The 16,920-nt window shown below is 36.4% G+C and overlaps 1 protein-coding gene across 1 annotated transcript; it reads right to left on the reverse strand.

Moving 5' to 3' along the window:
• Nucleotides 1–400: 400 nt before the first annotated feature.
• Nucleotides 401–7,578, reverse strand: msl1b (MSL complex subunit 1b). Its single transcript, XM_051124261.1, has 9 exons — nt 7,373–7,578; nt 6,087–6,762; nt 5,097–5,275; nt 4,693–5,000; nt 4,550–4,614; nt 4,168–4,235; nt 1,938–2,065; nt 1,771–1,843; nt 401–1,675 (listed from the first exon to the last, which is right to left on the reverse strand). The coding sequence occupies exons 2-9, from the start codon at nt 6,687–6,689 to the stop codon at nt 1,585–1,587; spliced, it is 1,515 nt and encodes a 504-aa protein (XP_050980218.1). The 5' UTR covers nt 6,690–6,762; nt 7,373–7,578; the 3' UTR covers nt 401–1,584.
• Nucleotides 7,579–16,920: the final 9,342 nt, after the last annotated feature.

Consider the following 16,920-nt stretch of genomic DNA (forward strand, 5'->3'; position numbering starts at 1 on the left):
AACCTTCTGTAATAGTTGCATATGAGTCCCTCAGTTGTCCTCAGTGTGAAAAGATGGATCTCAAAATCATACAGTCATTGTTGGAAAGGGTTCAAATACACAGAAATGCTGAAAAACAATTTGTGGGACCTGAATAATTTTTCTGAAGAACAGCGGGCAGTTTTACCATTCAGAACAAACAATCACTAAAAAAAAGGTGCAAGGTGTATGTTAACTTTTGACCTCAACTGTAGCATTAAACAAAATAGTTCAATCTTTTGTATTTGAATAAATGTCATCTGTTTTCACACTCTTGCCCAGATCACATCTTTATAATGCTAAGCTGCCAAATTACGGGTTTTGGGGAAAACAATTACTATTGTAAGAACAAATACAGACACATAATACATTAAAAACTGAGTGTCAATTAAGAAATCACAAAGTGAGTTTTTATTTTTTTTGAAAAACAAAAATTCTTATTTTGTAAATAATGCTATCAATATAATATCTATGCTGAACAAACAACACTTCTGACATTAAATAAAAAAATAACAGCAATGTTTTCCTTATTTACAGCCAACGTGTCAGTACAGATATTTACAGAGGTCCAGTTGTAGACATTCAGGGAAAAAAAAGAAAAGTTGTGTGTGGTGCTCACAAAAATCAACACATTTACACACAAAATCAGGTTATCACTCTTGAGTTAGAACAAGAATAACTTCAGGAAATATATTACAAATGCCCTGAAATAAATCCCATGAGGCACAGAATGCAAAATGAATAACGCGTAGCAACACTTCTGAACATGGATACGGTTTTAAGAAAATGGAGGTGTAAAATAAATGTATTTTCATCAAGAAGGTTGAGGTACATCAAAAACAAAATCAACAGACCAACTAACTGATCCAAAATAACGTTAAGGGCATTGTCCTTAAACCTGCATGGGATGCTGAACAGCTTCAGAGACACCTGAACAATACAAACGCTTTTACATCGGGGCACTCATCTAAACGTTTTAGCATCCTCACTCTAATCCTGACCATTTTTTTCTCTCTAAACAACTACACTATGCTTACAAAAATATGTACATTTTTAGGCATAAGATTTATCAAGACATTCATGCACAATTACACTTGCAAAAACAAAACAAGCTCTTTAAACTCATTCTCAACACAAATAATGAGGCATTACATGCAAATGTGCAGCAATACTCCATAGCCACAGTTTAGTGCACATTAAAACAGTATTTGCAGTGGAGCCTGCAATAATCAATATCACTTAGCCTCAGTGAAAGTACACAGTACAGGACTACAAGTAAAGGATTTAATCAAGGCCACACACTGATTGTGAGGAAACTAAAATAGCAGTTAGCCAGGCAGCTCGTGCTTTATTATCAGCACAGTAAAATGAAAACACAGCTGTAATGCTGCCATTTCCTTCTCGCCTAAACAGTCTCTGTCTGAGGAGACTGCAGGCGGACACAAAACCACGATGATGGGCTAATATTCTGTCACCTGACTGAACAAACCCTCACGTTCTGCTACTGGACATGAAGGAGCACTCCTCTGTGGGGTACTCGACTCAAACACGTGGCCAGAATCTAACTCATTTCCTACAGGTCCTGTGGGGAGTTTGTTTCTTTTGGTTTTCAATGCGACATCGACTTCTTTCGTCAAGCCAGGGCAGCTCAAAATTCCTGGAAGACAACACATGATTGTTATATGATACTTAAAATCGGTTGTATGTTAATCAGGAGATATTTCGAAAAGAATAAACATATTTGTTTCTTACTGTGGAGGCAAATTGGGCAAAGGTCGGCCAAATGCCACTACTGGCAGAAAGGGTGTTACCATGATGGCCTCCACTGTAGAGGAAGGAAAGGAGAAAAAAGAAAACTCTGTAAAATGATGGTATATAATATGAAAACAGATTTTTTGTTTACAAACTAAGAGTCATACCATTGTCCACATCAGGGTAAAACGAGGACAATTCTGGCTCGCTCTCCTGAACGTTTGTCTTTTTCTTCTCCATGCGCTGCTGCAATCTTTGAAGCATACGCTGTTCACGTATTCTCTGAATGTCCCATCTAACAGAAAAAAAAAGAAAATTAAAGCAAGAATTGTTTCAAGAAGTTAGTAACTGTACATAAACAGTGAAGTTTAATGGCAGTTATTCATTTAAAGATTTGAAGAAACATACCACAATATTTTAATCAGTTAATGGAACTCATTTAACCGAAAACCAGAAGTGATATCTTCATTATTATATATGCACATATAGGCAGATATTTAAAGGGGACATCGGACGCCCATTTTCCACAAGTTGGTATGATTCTTTAGGGTCTTTATGAAATGTCTGCAACATACTTTGGTTAAAATTCCTCAATCATTGTGTAAAACAACACCTTTTTACCTTATCAAAACGGCTCCGTTCACAGTGACCCGTTTCGGTGCATGTCTCTTTAAATGCTAATGAGCTACTGCTCACTCCGCCCTCTCTTTCATTTTTTTGTGTATTCGGTGGTGTATCACCATCAAAAACAAAATAACTGCATCCTCACTGGCTCTTATGTCGAGAGAAAATGAAAACGCTTATGTTTACTTTTGCATCCAACTACTTGCATTGCTTATGAGATATTGTTGCTACAGCTGCTTGAGCATGGAGAAAATGGCAGACAGCGTACAACTGGCTGAGGGCGGAAATATGTACATATGGGACAGTCCGTCAGCAGCCGTGGGTGGGGCTTGAGCAATATGACATCATACTGCTCAGAAAATCAAAACAGCATGATAATTGAGACAAGGGGAGGTGAACGTCGGTACTGGAGAGCCGCAGCCCAGTAGAGTTTTTGTTTTAACCCTAATCAAACACATCTGAACAAGCTAATCAAGGTCTGAAGGGTTACTAGGAAGCTACAGGCAAGTGAGTGTTTATTAGAGTTGGAGCTGAACTCTGCAGGGCTGCGGCTCTCCAGGACCGGAGTTCGCCACCCCTGTTTGAGACGTTTATGTTTTTTGGAGATTAAAAAAAATGGACTGAATGGATGTTTTTCTTTGCAGGGTGGTTGTGTCCACACACTGCTAAGACACATTTATATGCAAACACCATGTAAAAGTGAATTTTGCATCTGATGTCCCCTTTAAGTATACTGAATATTAATGAAATTTAGTCTCAAGTAAATATCACAGTATAACACATAATTCACTTGATGCTTTAATTAAACAATTTATGGTTGTATAATTATACATTACATCTACTGTGTTGACAAACTATCCTTTAAAGGTTTAAGATCAGTATTTTCCTCACCAAGCATGAATTAAATTCAAAGAATCCTGAATTAAGCACAATCGTTTTCAACCCTGATAATAAAACTAAATGCCAATTCAGCATATTAGAAAGATTTCTGAAGGATCATGTGACAAGACTGGAGTAATGATGATGAAAACCAACATTGAATTAATTACATTCAAAATATGTCAAAATAGACAACAGTTATTGTAATCTGTAACAATATTTCACAATATTACTGTTTTTACTGTATCTATGATATAAAGCTTTGGTAAAGCACAAAAGACTTCAAAAAAATCAAATCTTACAGACCCCAAACATTTGAATGTTTTTCGTGTGCATGAAAAAATTAAAATAAATGGGTAAAAGGTCCACTGAAGTGCTTTGAAACATGCAGCGTTATTCCATGTGTTGACGTCATTTCAACTGAAACAGGAAGACAGGGTGGGACATATCAGGCAGCCCCGTCCCCTTTTTTAGGGAGCCAGTAGCGTTTAGTTTATTTCACAGCTTGGACCAGAGCCCTTGTGTTCAGTCGCATTTGACAAAATACTAATTCCGTGAACAAGTGACCGATTTCAGCCGCAGCTTTAGTGTCTATTTATAGTGTAGGGGGCGGGGCGCTTCGGATTCTAGAGCATTTGATTGGACAGAAAGTTTGAGGAGAAGCTGAAGTGCAGGGTGACGTCATCAAAATTGTTGATCCGTATTGGTGGAAGTAAGAGACTGTAAGTTGTGAATGCTTATATCTTCTAAATTTGAATTTTGTCATTGTTCTGGAGCACACAAGCTTATAGACAACCTTAAGGCTAACATATTCATACTAAAAGCCAAAAAAACTACAATTTTGATTTTAACAGGTTGATGCCACAAACACAGATCAGGAGAAATAAATCTCACCTTTTTCGTCTCTTCTCATCCAGTTCTAACTTTGCGTGCCGCTTCAGAAAAACACCATCATCAAGATTCTAAGGAAAAATAAAGTGGTTGATAAATGACAACGGGCCAAATACCTAAAGTGACAGTTCACCAAAAATGAAAAATCAGTCATCATTTACTCACTCTCAAGATTTCAGCTGAACAAAAAATGTGTTGACTTCCATAGTATGGAGAAATCAATGGACATCAATGGCTACAAGTAACTGTTTGGTTACTAACATTCATCAAAATATTTTTGTGTTTAAATAAGTAAGTAAATGATGACAAATTTTTGAGTGAACTATCTTTTTAAGAGTCTTAGATGTACGCACAAAACATTTATGATGCAAATGCTGACTCTTACCTCTGGGATGTCAAAAGCATCCTCCTCCTGAAGGGGTTCCATGGTGTTTTCCCTCCATGATGGGACTGGGGAAATATTTTACACATTACAATCTATAAGTCAATGTCTACAACTGCCATTTTAGATTTGAGCCAAGCACATACTTGCAACATCCTCTTCCTTCTTTGGAGACTCGTCCCGTAATGGAGAAGCTGGAGGTTGCTGCCAGCAGCAGAGGTACATCTCAGTTGTTGTCATGTATGGAAGATCTTCCGTTTCCTTGCTGTCTTCTCCCTCTGGCTGCAAGTCCATCTGTCCAGATGATTTCGCAACATTCATCTTCTCCGGGGTCTCCTTGTTTCGCAAGTCACGCTGACATGGCGATGTCCCTTCTGTCTCTAGTTTTTGAGGTGTCACTCTTGATGACTTACCTCTTGACCTTTGCATCTTTGTATCTAACATGTTTAACTTCCTAGGAAGAGTATTTACAGGATACATCAGTCAAGCACACACGAGAAGTGAAACATAACAGGAAAAAGTGACTAACAGGTGAGCTTCCTATTCTTACCTTTTTTGCACTTTTCCACTTGACTTGGCATGAGTTTGCGGGCTGTCGCCCAAATCTGATTCCCAAAAGTCATCTGTGTCAGGAACCCATCTCTCCAGTGGTTGGAAGAGCCTCTTGTCACGTGGTTCCTTACTTAACAACTGCAAACGACGCTCCATCCGCTCAATACGGGCTAGCAACTGTTTCAATGCAGGACAAATAAATTAAGAAAAAACATGAACTGTAAACTCTTTCAACAGTTTGGGGTTGGACAGATTTTTAATGCAATTGATTCCTGTGATGACAAACCAGTTATTATTTCAGAGTAACATCCTTCAGAAATCATTCTAATATCCGATTTGGTGCTCAAGAAACATTTCTCATCAGAAATTCTTCTCTTCTGAATCTACAGAAGATACTTGCATGTTCTCCAGAAGACAAAATAAATTAAATTTACCCTGATCTTCAAAATCAAAAATTCTTAATGCATTGTTTTTCCTTCTGAAGCATCAGTGAGCGTCTGAACCTTCTGTAATAGTTGCACATGAGTCCCTCAGGATAAAAAAAGGGATCTCAAAATCATACAGTCATTGTTGGAAAGGGATCAAATACACTAAAATGCTGAAAAACCAAAGAATTTGCAGGACCTGAAGGATTTTTCTGAAGAGCAACAGGCAGTTTAACTGTTCAGGACAAACAAGGGATGCATGAACAACTATCACAAAAAACAAAAAACAAAAAAAAAAACAGCTGTGGATCATTCAGGTAACACTGTTGTTGGACTATATGTAAACGTCTTTTATGTGAAATATTTTATTTTGGTCAGTACTAAATGAAAAATAACATCCACTTTGTATGATCCCTCTTATTTTGGTAAAATAGTTCACATTTTGCAGATTCTGTGAGATGCATGTAAACTTTTGACTTCAACTGTACCTCCACTGTCATATTTAAACAATTTAATGCATCCATGCCAAATAAAAAATTCCTTCTGATCCCAATGGTACATACCGTGTCTCTGTCTGATTTGAGTTCATCTATTTCCTTGTCCTTTGACTGCAGCTGTTGCTGTTGCTGCTCTATCAAGTCCAGCTGAAGCAAAAGCAGTTGTTTAAGGCAAGTGGCTTGTGCATGAGGATGACTGGTGATCTTCCTCATATTTGTCCTTTTGCCCTCCGAGTGTTCATTAGACACCCCCATAGTCTCTAACCCCTTGGCGCTTTTCTCACCCACAGGGTCTCTAGAATTACTATGTGAATTCATGGATACAAACTCTGGCTTGTTATCAATGGTGTTGGTCTGTCCAAGAGAAGTTTTACTTTTTACAGGGGTGCCTTCACCCCCCATTTGTTTAGCTTGAGATGACAGTGTTTCTGTGCCCACAGAGCCAGCCTCTGAAGCCACAGCCAACTCCCTGCCAGGCTTTAAAGGCAATGAAGTCCGCTCAGCTTTCTTATCCAAGATCAGATGTTGTCTGGTCCCGTCAAGAGCGTCACCAAGAGGATTTCCAAACTCTCTTTGGACACTAATTGGGTGTCTTGTTTGAGACTGGCTTAAGTCACAGTTATTTGAGTACAATCCCGCTTTAGAAAAGCATTCGGGTCGCATATTCATGGCGAAGGAAAACCTCTACCCCATGAACCATGGCTCTTATAGAGTCGATATCAACAAGGGTGTTTCTGCAGACCTGTATGTGAAAACAAATCCGAAATTAGATCAAATCAATATGTAAATTGCAAATCATTGTTTGAGAATTTCCTTCAATGCTGGGAAATGCAAAGTAGTATATCCTCCCCGTTTATATATGCAACTTAACCTTCTGTTTACTTTCTAAAGTTGAATTAAAACTACTGGGGTGAGCAGTGACTAAATAAAACACTATTTACATAATATCTTTTTTTGACATCAGGTTGTCTACCGGCTAGAAATATGATGCTGGGTCATAAACAACAGATCACTGCAGCTCACTACCGGTTGAGCTTGGGTGAAGACATGCACACATCTATTACACCAATACTAAAATTACTAAAATGTGAATCTGCTTACTAAACGCTATGATGCATTCGTTTAAGGTGTATGAACCATTTTAACTTGAGCTAATAATAAATTGCCCGCCTCCATTTTGATCCTCATTGCTAGCTAGCCGCTGTTAGCAAGCGAGGTGATAAAATATTAAATCGTTTTCGCTGCACAGAGAATTTGAATCTCTGTCGCATTTCTTACGTAGTTACGGATTCGCCCAGGGTATAACCTTAATGATCTGAAGAAACGCGGTTTAAATAAGCCGTCTACTTTACTTTTATTGCTGTTTGTCCCCCATTTTCAGGCTTGAATCTGCACAATGTCCCAACATACGAGTGCGTTTGGCCGAGTGCGCATGCGTCATGTCTGGACGTGTTTACATTCAGAGTGCTGGGTCTGGCGAGCGATATTAAAGGCAGTATAAAGCGTGTACATTTTATATGCGCTAAAACTGAGTACGGGTGTTTTAAAATAGGTAAATTGATAAGGACAGTTCTAGTATGGGAACGCTAGGTGTCTGTCAGAGGGAAAATATGGATCATACCGTGCACACTTGAGGAGAGGACCTTCCCAACGTCATTTCCTCTGACGTTTTGCACCTTTTTTTCGGATTCAACTGTATTCATCCGGATCGATAACTTTTACAATGAATATAATTTATATTAAAACAACGTTTGCTTTTTATAGCCTAAATGTATCTTCTTTGCATATATTTTTATTAACAAATGTCATCAACAACCAATTTTTCTTTCTATTTGAAAGAATTTTAAAAAGTATCACTATTTCATTACCATTCGTATTCGGTAAATACGAATGCAAGCAGAACGAGTTAAGTTTGCAATTATTTTAGTTTGTATAATGTAAGTAAATGCCTTACTCTCTTTTGTCTGTCTTCTCTCTTTTGGATCTTTTTCAGTCTTTAGCAAATTATTTTATTCTGTTGAGCGTATTAAAATAATAAAATAATAAAGATATTCTAAAAGAATTCTCCGTCTGCTCACCAAACCTGCATTTATTTAATCCAAAATACCGCAAAAACAATAATATTGTGAGTTTTTACTATTTAAAATAACTGCATCCTGTTTGAAAATATTTAAAAATTTAATTTATTCCTGTGATCAAAGCTAAATTTTTAGCAACATTTCTCCAGTTTTCAGTGTCCCACGATCCTTCAGAAATCATTCTAATATACTGATTTGCTGTTCAAGAACCATTATTATTATTATTATTATTATTATTATTATTATTATTATTATTATTATTGTTGTTGTTGTTGTTGTTGTTGTTGTCATCAATATTTAAAACAGTTAAGTACATTTTTATCAGGATTATTTGATGAATAGAAAGATCCAAAGATCAGCACTTATCTGATTCAAAAGCTTGAAGTCAGTAAATATATTACAAAAGATTTCTGTTTCAGATAAATGCTGTTCTTCTAAACTTTCTATTCATTAAATTATCCTGATAAACAATGTACTTAACTGTTTTAAATATTGATGACAATAATAATAATAATAATAATAATAATAATACATGTTTTTTGAGCAGCAAATCAGAATATTAGAATGATTTCTGAAGGATCATGTGACTGGAGTAATTATGCTAAAAATACAGCTTTAAAATCACAGGAATAAATTACATTTTAAAATATATTAAATTAGAAAACAGTTGTTTTAAATTGTAAAAAAAAAAAAAAAAAAAATCAAAATTGTACTGTTTTTGCTGTACTTCGGATCAAATAAATGCAAGCTTGGTGAGCTTTTTTAAAATATATATAGTATATATAGTTATATAACCCACTGTGTTTTTTGTTGTGATACGTTTTTGTGTGTCTGAAATTCGTAAAAAATGTACATTTGACTAAATGAAAAAAGAGATAAGAAACTACATTTGAAAATTCAAATTCTGTTCTCACCTGCTGGTTTCAGCGGCAAAAGATTACATGCATTTACATGTGTTTTACTGTAACCACCGGCAGGGGGAGATATAGTACAATTGATTTTAATTTTCTGACTCTAATATCTTCAAACCATTCGTAGAAAAGAAAGAAGCGGTTTCAAAAAGGAAAACAAGATTTCAAGAAGTTTTATCGTTTTATTTCATTATCCACAGCGTGCATAATGTGGTCCAAATGCAATAATATTGTTATTTTATAATTACCACTAAGGCCACGAAGGAATGTGTGTCTTAAATGATTGAACACATAGTTGTTCAGTTACACTGAGTTCATTAATCTGCAATAGTCTATATTAGACTGCACAACACTGATCAGAGGGCTTGAGGCACTTTCTATTATTTTTCTGAGAAACTGAGGTAACCCGAAGCTCATTATCTCACTTGACTTATGCAATCTGTTGATCTAAGGTAAGTAAAAGACAGAAATTAGTCAAACCAGTGTGTTTTTCTGTGCATATTCACAATCTGTTATTGTTAATACTGCATGGAACAGAAAGAATGGGAAAAAGGAAAAAAAAAATCAGAGATAGAGAAAGAAACTGATTCTTCGCAATACAAAATCAAAGACTACGATTAAAACATCATGTCAATATGCAGAATAGACAGTTACAGGTCTTGTGGCATCTGTCATATTCTCCTTGCCTAATGTTCAAATGGCTCTCCTCCAGTATGTGTCTGCTTGAGTATTGAATATGTGAGCATGTGCATGATTAATTATTAGATTATGCTGTTCATAATTATAATATCAGTCAATATTTACCCCACCATATGCTGCAGACACACAGGGGTGCCCCTCTCTCCTCGTCACAATGGCTTTCACACCAGGAGGAGAGAGCAGGCTAACGTTTGGCAGGTATCTCTCTAATGCTCTTAGCCATCTGCCAATCGCCTGGGCTCTCCCTACAAGAACATAATGTTTCTGATTACTGGGTTAATTTCAACACAGTTTGGCACAGTGGAGACTCTACAATCTCTTGCTGCACAGTTAGCACGTTTGGCCGCCAGCCATCATGCTGCCAGCCTCCAGCCCTGTGTTGAATAGGTTCGGGTTTAGCCGAAGGGGTTGATTCAGAACAGTCGTGGATCATGGTGAATAGTACGATCGTCTATATTTTTACATTCAATGATTTCTTCTCTGCCAGAACTAGGACATCACAGCTCGCTTCATATAACAGACCAGAGTGCCATATGCAGCCCGTTATCAATGCTTTTTTCCATTTGTGCTTGGATATCTGCTTCTTTATAGGTAGCTATACCTCCCTCATGTACACATAACTCATCTTGTTTGTTAGTCTTTTGAACTGGCAACTGTATTGCTCTGCTTTTAGTCTCCATGAGCTCTACTGCTGTTTTCTATTTCCACAGCCGGTCTTATGAGAAAATGACCTTGGTGGGTGCATGGGGTGTCAAGTGTAGGAGAGGATAACACAGGGGCTCATGCTTTTTGTGATCAGTCCAGCATTTTTTTTGGAATATCATATCAAAAGCCAGCTAAACTCAATTCATCCACACTTTCTGTTATATTTGTTGAGTTACAGCACTTTTTGGAAGTACTTTTCTTGGAAATAGAAAACTGATAGAAAAAGAAAGAAAAAGAACCAAATAAAACGCAAGTTTGGGTTATGACATCCTCTTTTTGAGAAATGTGGTGTGAGTTTCATTTAGACAGTTCTGAACAATACAGTTTTCTAATTTTTCCTAATGAGTAACACTTTATTTATATGTCATAATTCAGAGTAATTACCTAATTAAGTACTTAGTGGTAGCTGTTGTACTTACATGAAACAAAATGTACTTACCATGTAACTAAGTTATGGAACAGCCTGTAGTTACAGTAATTATGTAGATGTAATAGGCAGCCACTGTTACACATATGTAACAGACAGAGTCTGTTACACAGCTACATATGTAACCAAAAGACTGTTACATATGTGTTGCACACTTTATACAACGTAATTAAAAAGTAAGTACACAGACATAAACTACTTAAAATAAAGTATCAAGATTGTACATAATATTACACAAACATAAGCTACTTAAAATAAAGTGTATTAAAGGAGAAGTTCACTTCCAAAATGAAGGTTCACATATAATGTACTCACCCCCTTGTCATCCAAGATGTTCATGTCTTTCTTTCTTCAGTCATAAAGAAAGTATGTTTTTTAAGGAAAACATTTCAGCATTTTTCTTCATATAATGGACTGATATGGTGCCCTGATTCTTAACTTTCGAAAGTTTGAATTCGGCTTCAAACGATCCCAAATGCGGGTGTAAACGAACCCAGCTGAGGAAGAAGGGTCTTATCTAGCGAAACGATCGGTTATTTTCATAAGAAAAAAATACAGTTTAAATACTTTTTATTCTCAAACTCTTGCCTTGCTCTTGTTGAACTCTGTGTATTCTGGCTCAAGACAGTTAGGGTATGTCGAAAAATACCAATCCTATTTTCTCCCTCAACTTCAAAAATCATTTCAAAATCATCCTACATCGCTGCAGAAGTACCGACCCAGTCTTTGCAAAGTGAACATGCAAAGAAGATCAAACACCCTTAACAAAAAAGGTAAAACAGCGATATAGGACGATTTGGAAGTTGAGGGAGAACATGAGATGGGAGTTTTTCGACATACCCTACACTGTAAAAAACTTTGTTGAGTCAACTTAAAATAATTTGTTACCTGGCTGCCTTAAAATTTTAAGTTGTGCTAAGTGACAACTTAGATATTTGAGTTGATTCAACTTAAAATTTTAAGGCAGCTGGGTTACTTACCCATCTGTTAAGTTTAGCAAACACAAAGATCTAAGTTGTTACTTAGTACAACTTAACATTTCAAGTTAACTAAACTTATTTGAGTTGACCGAACTTAAAATTTTAAGGCAGCAGTGTAACAAATTATTTTAAGCTGACTTAACAAATTGTGTTTTTTATTTTTTACAGTGTAAAATCGTTCACAACCACATTTGGGATCATTTGAAGCCGCATTTAAACTGCATTTTGGAAGTTCAAAATTGGGGCACCATAGCAGTCCATTATATGGAGAAAAATGCTGAAATGTTTTACAAAGTACTTATTTAGGCAATTACTCTGTATTATGGACACCTTAAAATAAAGTGTTAACCAAATAAATATATTTATGTATTTGTCATAATATGATATAAACAGAATAGCTGTTGTTTCCAGTACCCAATGAAGGCCAAAATATCATATCTCTTCAGTTCTTACATGAGGTAAAAATATCCTTTAGTAGGCTGAAGAACAGCCAATGTACCATTCAGTTATGATACTGAAACCTGAGGTGCGCTATATTACTTGCTGATTAATAATTTAATGATTTTGTATTTCAGAATCTATTTCTTAACGTCTAAGACTTGCTGTTGCTAGTAAAAAAGAAGTTTTTCATTCAATCATGTAAAAGCTGCTTGAAAGAGTGCTAAAGAAGTAACAGGTGTGACATTACCGCTGAGACGCTCCTTGTGGGTCATATCACTATTGCTTTGGCATTTCTGATTCTCTTTTTCTTCGGGTGTAGTTTCTACATTCCCTTTCTCTGGAAAGGGCTCAAGCACTTCCTGTTTAATGACAGAGAGAGCTACATCAAAGGGACACTAGCAAAAATTATTTATGGGAGAGAGTCTTGAAGACCTTATATTTTTTCTGAACTCTATCCTATACATTATAGTTAACTCTTTTCTTACTCTTATTTCTTATGTATGTATGTATTTACAGTTGAGGTCATAAGTTTATATACACCTTGTAGAATCTGCAAAATGTTAATTATTTTACCAAAATAAGAGGGGTCATACAAAATGCATGTTATTTTTTTATTTAGTACTGACCTGGATAAGAGATTTCACATAAAAGACATTTACATATAGTCCACAAGAGAAAATAATAGTTGAATTTATAAAAATTACCCTGTTCAAAAGTTTACACACACTTGATTCTTAATACTGTGTTGTTACCTGAATGATCCACAGCTGTTTTTAGTTTAGTGATAGTTGTTCATGAGTCCCTTGTTTGTCCTGAACAGTTAAACTGCCTGCTGTTCTTTAGAAAAATCCTTCAGGTCCCACAAATTCTTTGGGTTTTCAGCATTTTTGTGTATTTGAAATCTTTCCAACAATGCCTGTATGATTTTGAGATCCATCTTTTCACACTGAGGACAACTGAGGGACTCATATGCAACTATTACAGAAGGTTCAAACGCTCACTGATGCTTCAACGATGCATTAAGAGCTGGGGGTGTAAACTTTTGAACAAAATGAAGATATGTACATTTTTTTACATTTTGCCTAAATATCATATTCTTTCATTTAGTACTGCCCTTTAGAAGCTACAGAAGATATGTACATGTTTCCCAAAAGACAAAATAAGTTAAAGTTTAAATTAAATCTTCAAAAAGTTTTCATCCCCCGGCTCTTAATACATCATGTTTCCTTCTGAAGCATCAGTGAGCGTTCGAACCTTCTGTAATAGTTGCATATGAGTCCCTCAGTTGTCCTCAGAGTGAAAAGATGGATCTCAAAATCATACAGTCATTGCTGGAAAGGGTTCAAATAAACAAAAATGCTGAAAAAAACAAAGAATTTTTGGCACCTGAAAGATTTTCCTGAAGAACAGCAGGCAGTTTAACTGTTCAGGACAAACAATGGACCCATAGACATCACAAAAAAAAAAAAAAAAAAAAAAAAATAGTTTATTTAATCTATTTGGACTAAATTTAACTTTTGTATGATCCATCTTATTTTGGCTACATTTTGCAGATTCTGCAAGTTGTATGAAAAACTTTTGACCTCAACTGTATTTAGAGCTGGATGAATTATCACACAATGATTTGTTTTATGAGTGAGCATGTTGGATCCTGATTTAAATGGATAGTTCACCCAAAAATGAAAATTCTGGTCTTCAGAACACAAGTGAATATATTTTTAATGAAATCCGAATGCTTTCTGACCCTGAATAGACAGTGAACGTACTACCATGTTCAGGGCCCAGAAAGGTAGTAAGGGCATTGTTAAAATAGTCCCAAGTGACATCAGTGGTTCAACTGTAATTTTGCAAAGCTACGAAAATACTTTTAGCGTGCAAATAATACAAACATAACAACTTTATTCAACAATTCTTCTCCTCCGCGTCACCATCCATTGCCATCTATGTAGCTTCGTAAAATTACGGTTGAACCATAAATGTCTTTACTACCTTTACATTGCTGTCTATGCAGGGTCAGAAAGAAAGGTTTAAAGGGTTTGGAATGACATGAGGGTGAGTAATAAATGACAGAATTTTCATTTTTGGGTGAACTATCCCTTTAGTTTTAACTGGTCATCATGGACTAGTGAAAATTGTTAATTCAGTAAAGTAGCGTACTTACATTAGGGTGTATTATACATTTAGATATTTAATGCAAAGCAACATATATTGCATAGATTCCCTAGGAATTGCTACAGGCTTTTGTACTGGTCCATCTACCCGAACAGCCAAACTTCTGCAGCATCCTGGGCCATTCGAGTGGCTGCCACTGAGTTCAGTGGGAATTCTGACAGATAGGCTTCTCCAGGTGTTATAAACCTCCTTTTGGAAATCCAATTTGCTGTATTCCCTCTTGATTTCCAACTGCCCTAGCTCTTTCCACACCCTCAAAACAAATCTTGTGCATTGTTATCCATCAACTCTCCCCTAATGCTTTCTCTAGCATGCTGGTGCCATAACATCCCACCCCATATCCCCAAAACACACATTTGTACACGCATCCCCTGCTTGGACCTATTTTATCACCCCATCCAGTAAATACTGTATATGGCACTGCGTGAATCAATGTCTTTTATTAATTACCAAAGTGTGTATGTGAGTGTATTCCGAGGGGAGACGAAGGGGTCAGACGTACCTCTTTGGGCCGACAAGCAAATGGGCGAAAAACAAACAAAAAGGTCTCGTAACCAGGCGGAGGGAGTGACTCAGACACAATCAATTCTCCATGAGCTCTCAGTGGAGCTTCGAAAGCCATGGAAACAAAAACAACACTCCCAACTCAGGTTTACAGCTCAAGGACCCGTCCTGTTTATTTTCAACCTCCAAAACCAACCCTGTTATTATTCCTGCAGCGGTCGGAGTTGACTTGTAAAATACTCTGTGTGGGAGGGATGGAGAAAGCTTTTTGAGTTCCATCACAACAAAGTTCACTCGAAGGTGACAAAAGCGCTCTTTTTTGCATGCCAACACCTGGCCCTTATCTAATGGCCTAATTAGTCTGTAATAAAGGAGACTAATGGGCTCTGTTCATTTTAACTAATGAAGGTGAATCACCTGGCTTTTGGCACCCTATCCCACCCACATTAAGAGTAAATGTTGAGTCCTTCAGTGTAATTACAAATAATAAAAATTAATTTCATGAAGCTTCTGTCAGAAATAACGATTTTAAGTGATGTTTGAACAAACTAAGACAGCTTTGTCAAATTGTCCTTCATTTTCTGTCCTTCCATCGCCTCCTCTGTCCTTTCTTCCGATCTCTTCGACTCTCCTGCAGTGACCGCATGATTTATGGCTCTCTCCTAGTCTGAGAGTACATAAATACATATAAAGGTTGTAAACTCCCACTATCCATAAAAATGATTAAAGCACCTATTTTGGTTAAATCGGTGCCTGCCCACAACTGTGTTTGATTTTCCACCTAAACCAGAGCCATGTGACGTTCTGCTCAGACTTCCAGGTCTACACACACACATACTCATACACACCCTTCTCCTAAGGCAGGAAATGAAAGCCAGAACAGGAATGGGAATAAAAAAATATTTGGATGTCATCTTTTGAAGATGTGTGTTTTCTGATATTTAAACCAATAGCTGTCTGGATGGTGCAGGGCTTCTTCTAGCATTAGACTGATTGGAGTGATCTGTTATTGGTTATTAGAGACAGGTCTGTAGCTACAGGCAAGATCTATGAGATCTTTTACCACTGAAACTGCATACAGATGTTCGGGATCAGAGTGCTACCTTTGTGTGTGTTGTATATGCCATTTTGAAAAGGTGGTCATCTTTGTGTGTGCATCAGCATGATGCTCTCCAGTCATGCCTTAACTGGGATGAATGACATGTCCTAAGCATTAAAGAAGCTAATGAGGCCAATATCTATACCTCAGCTGGAGCAGATTTGTATAGTGCACATAATTCATTCATTCAAAATGCATTCATTTGAATGGATAATTGATAAAGTGAAGACAATGTATAAATACACTACCAGTCAAAAGTTTTTGAACAGCAAGATTTTTAATTTTTGAAGAAATCTCTTCTGCTCACCAAGCATGCATTTATTTGATCCAACATACAGCAAAAACAGTAAAATTGAAATATTTGTACTACTTCAATATATTTTAAAATGTAATTTATTTCTGTGATTTCAAAGCTAAATGTTTAGCATCATTACTCCCCTCACATGATCCTTCAGAAATCATTCTAATATTCTGTTTTGTTGCTCAAAAAACATGTGATTTGTAATGATGCTGAAAAATTCAGCTTTGAAATAGTAAAAATTTATTTTAAATAGTAAAAATATTTCGGAATTTTACTGTTTTTGCTGTACTTCGGATCAAATAAATGCATGCTTGGTGAGCAGAAAAACAATAAAAATCTTACTGTTCAAAAACTTTTGACTGGTAGTGTAGACTTCAAAGTCAAAGCGCCTCATTAAAGATCATTTTACTATATGGGTCTCTGAAATACTTAACTTTGATTTGTCATTTGAGCCGTCTTGCAGTTTGATATATGATAGTGACCACTAAACCGGGTAACTGAAACCGGTGTCATGAACAATGGAGCCTGTGTTAACAATACTGTAATGCTGTTGCTGATTGATTTGTACATTGCAAAACACTAT

This window comes from Labeo rohita, chromosome 12 (genome assembly GCF_022985175.1).
Source record: "Labeo rohita strain BAU-BD-2019 chromosome 12, IGBB_LRoh.1.0, whole genome shotgun sequence".
Lineage (NCBI taxonomy): Eukaryota > Metazoa > Chordata > Actinopteri > Cypriniformes > Cyprinidae > Labeo > Labeo rohita.

Excerpts from the sequence above, each read along its gene's own strand:
- msl1b (XM_051124261.1), bottom strand. The coding sequence starts at position 6,689 with ATGAATATGCGACCCGAATGCTTTTCTAAAGCGGGATTGTACTCAAAT. Across the intron at positions 4,615-4,692 it reads GAAGGAAGAGGATGTTGCAA|TCCCATCATGGAGGGAAAAC; the intron begins GTATGTGCTTGG and ends ATATTTCCCCAG. Across the intron at positions 1,844-1,937 it reads TTACCCTGATGTGGACAATG|TGGAGGCCATCATGGTAACA; the intron begins GTATGACTCTTA and ends CTTCCTCTACAG.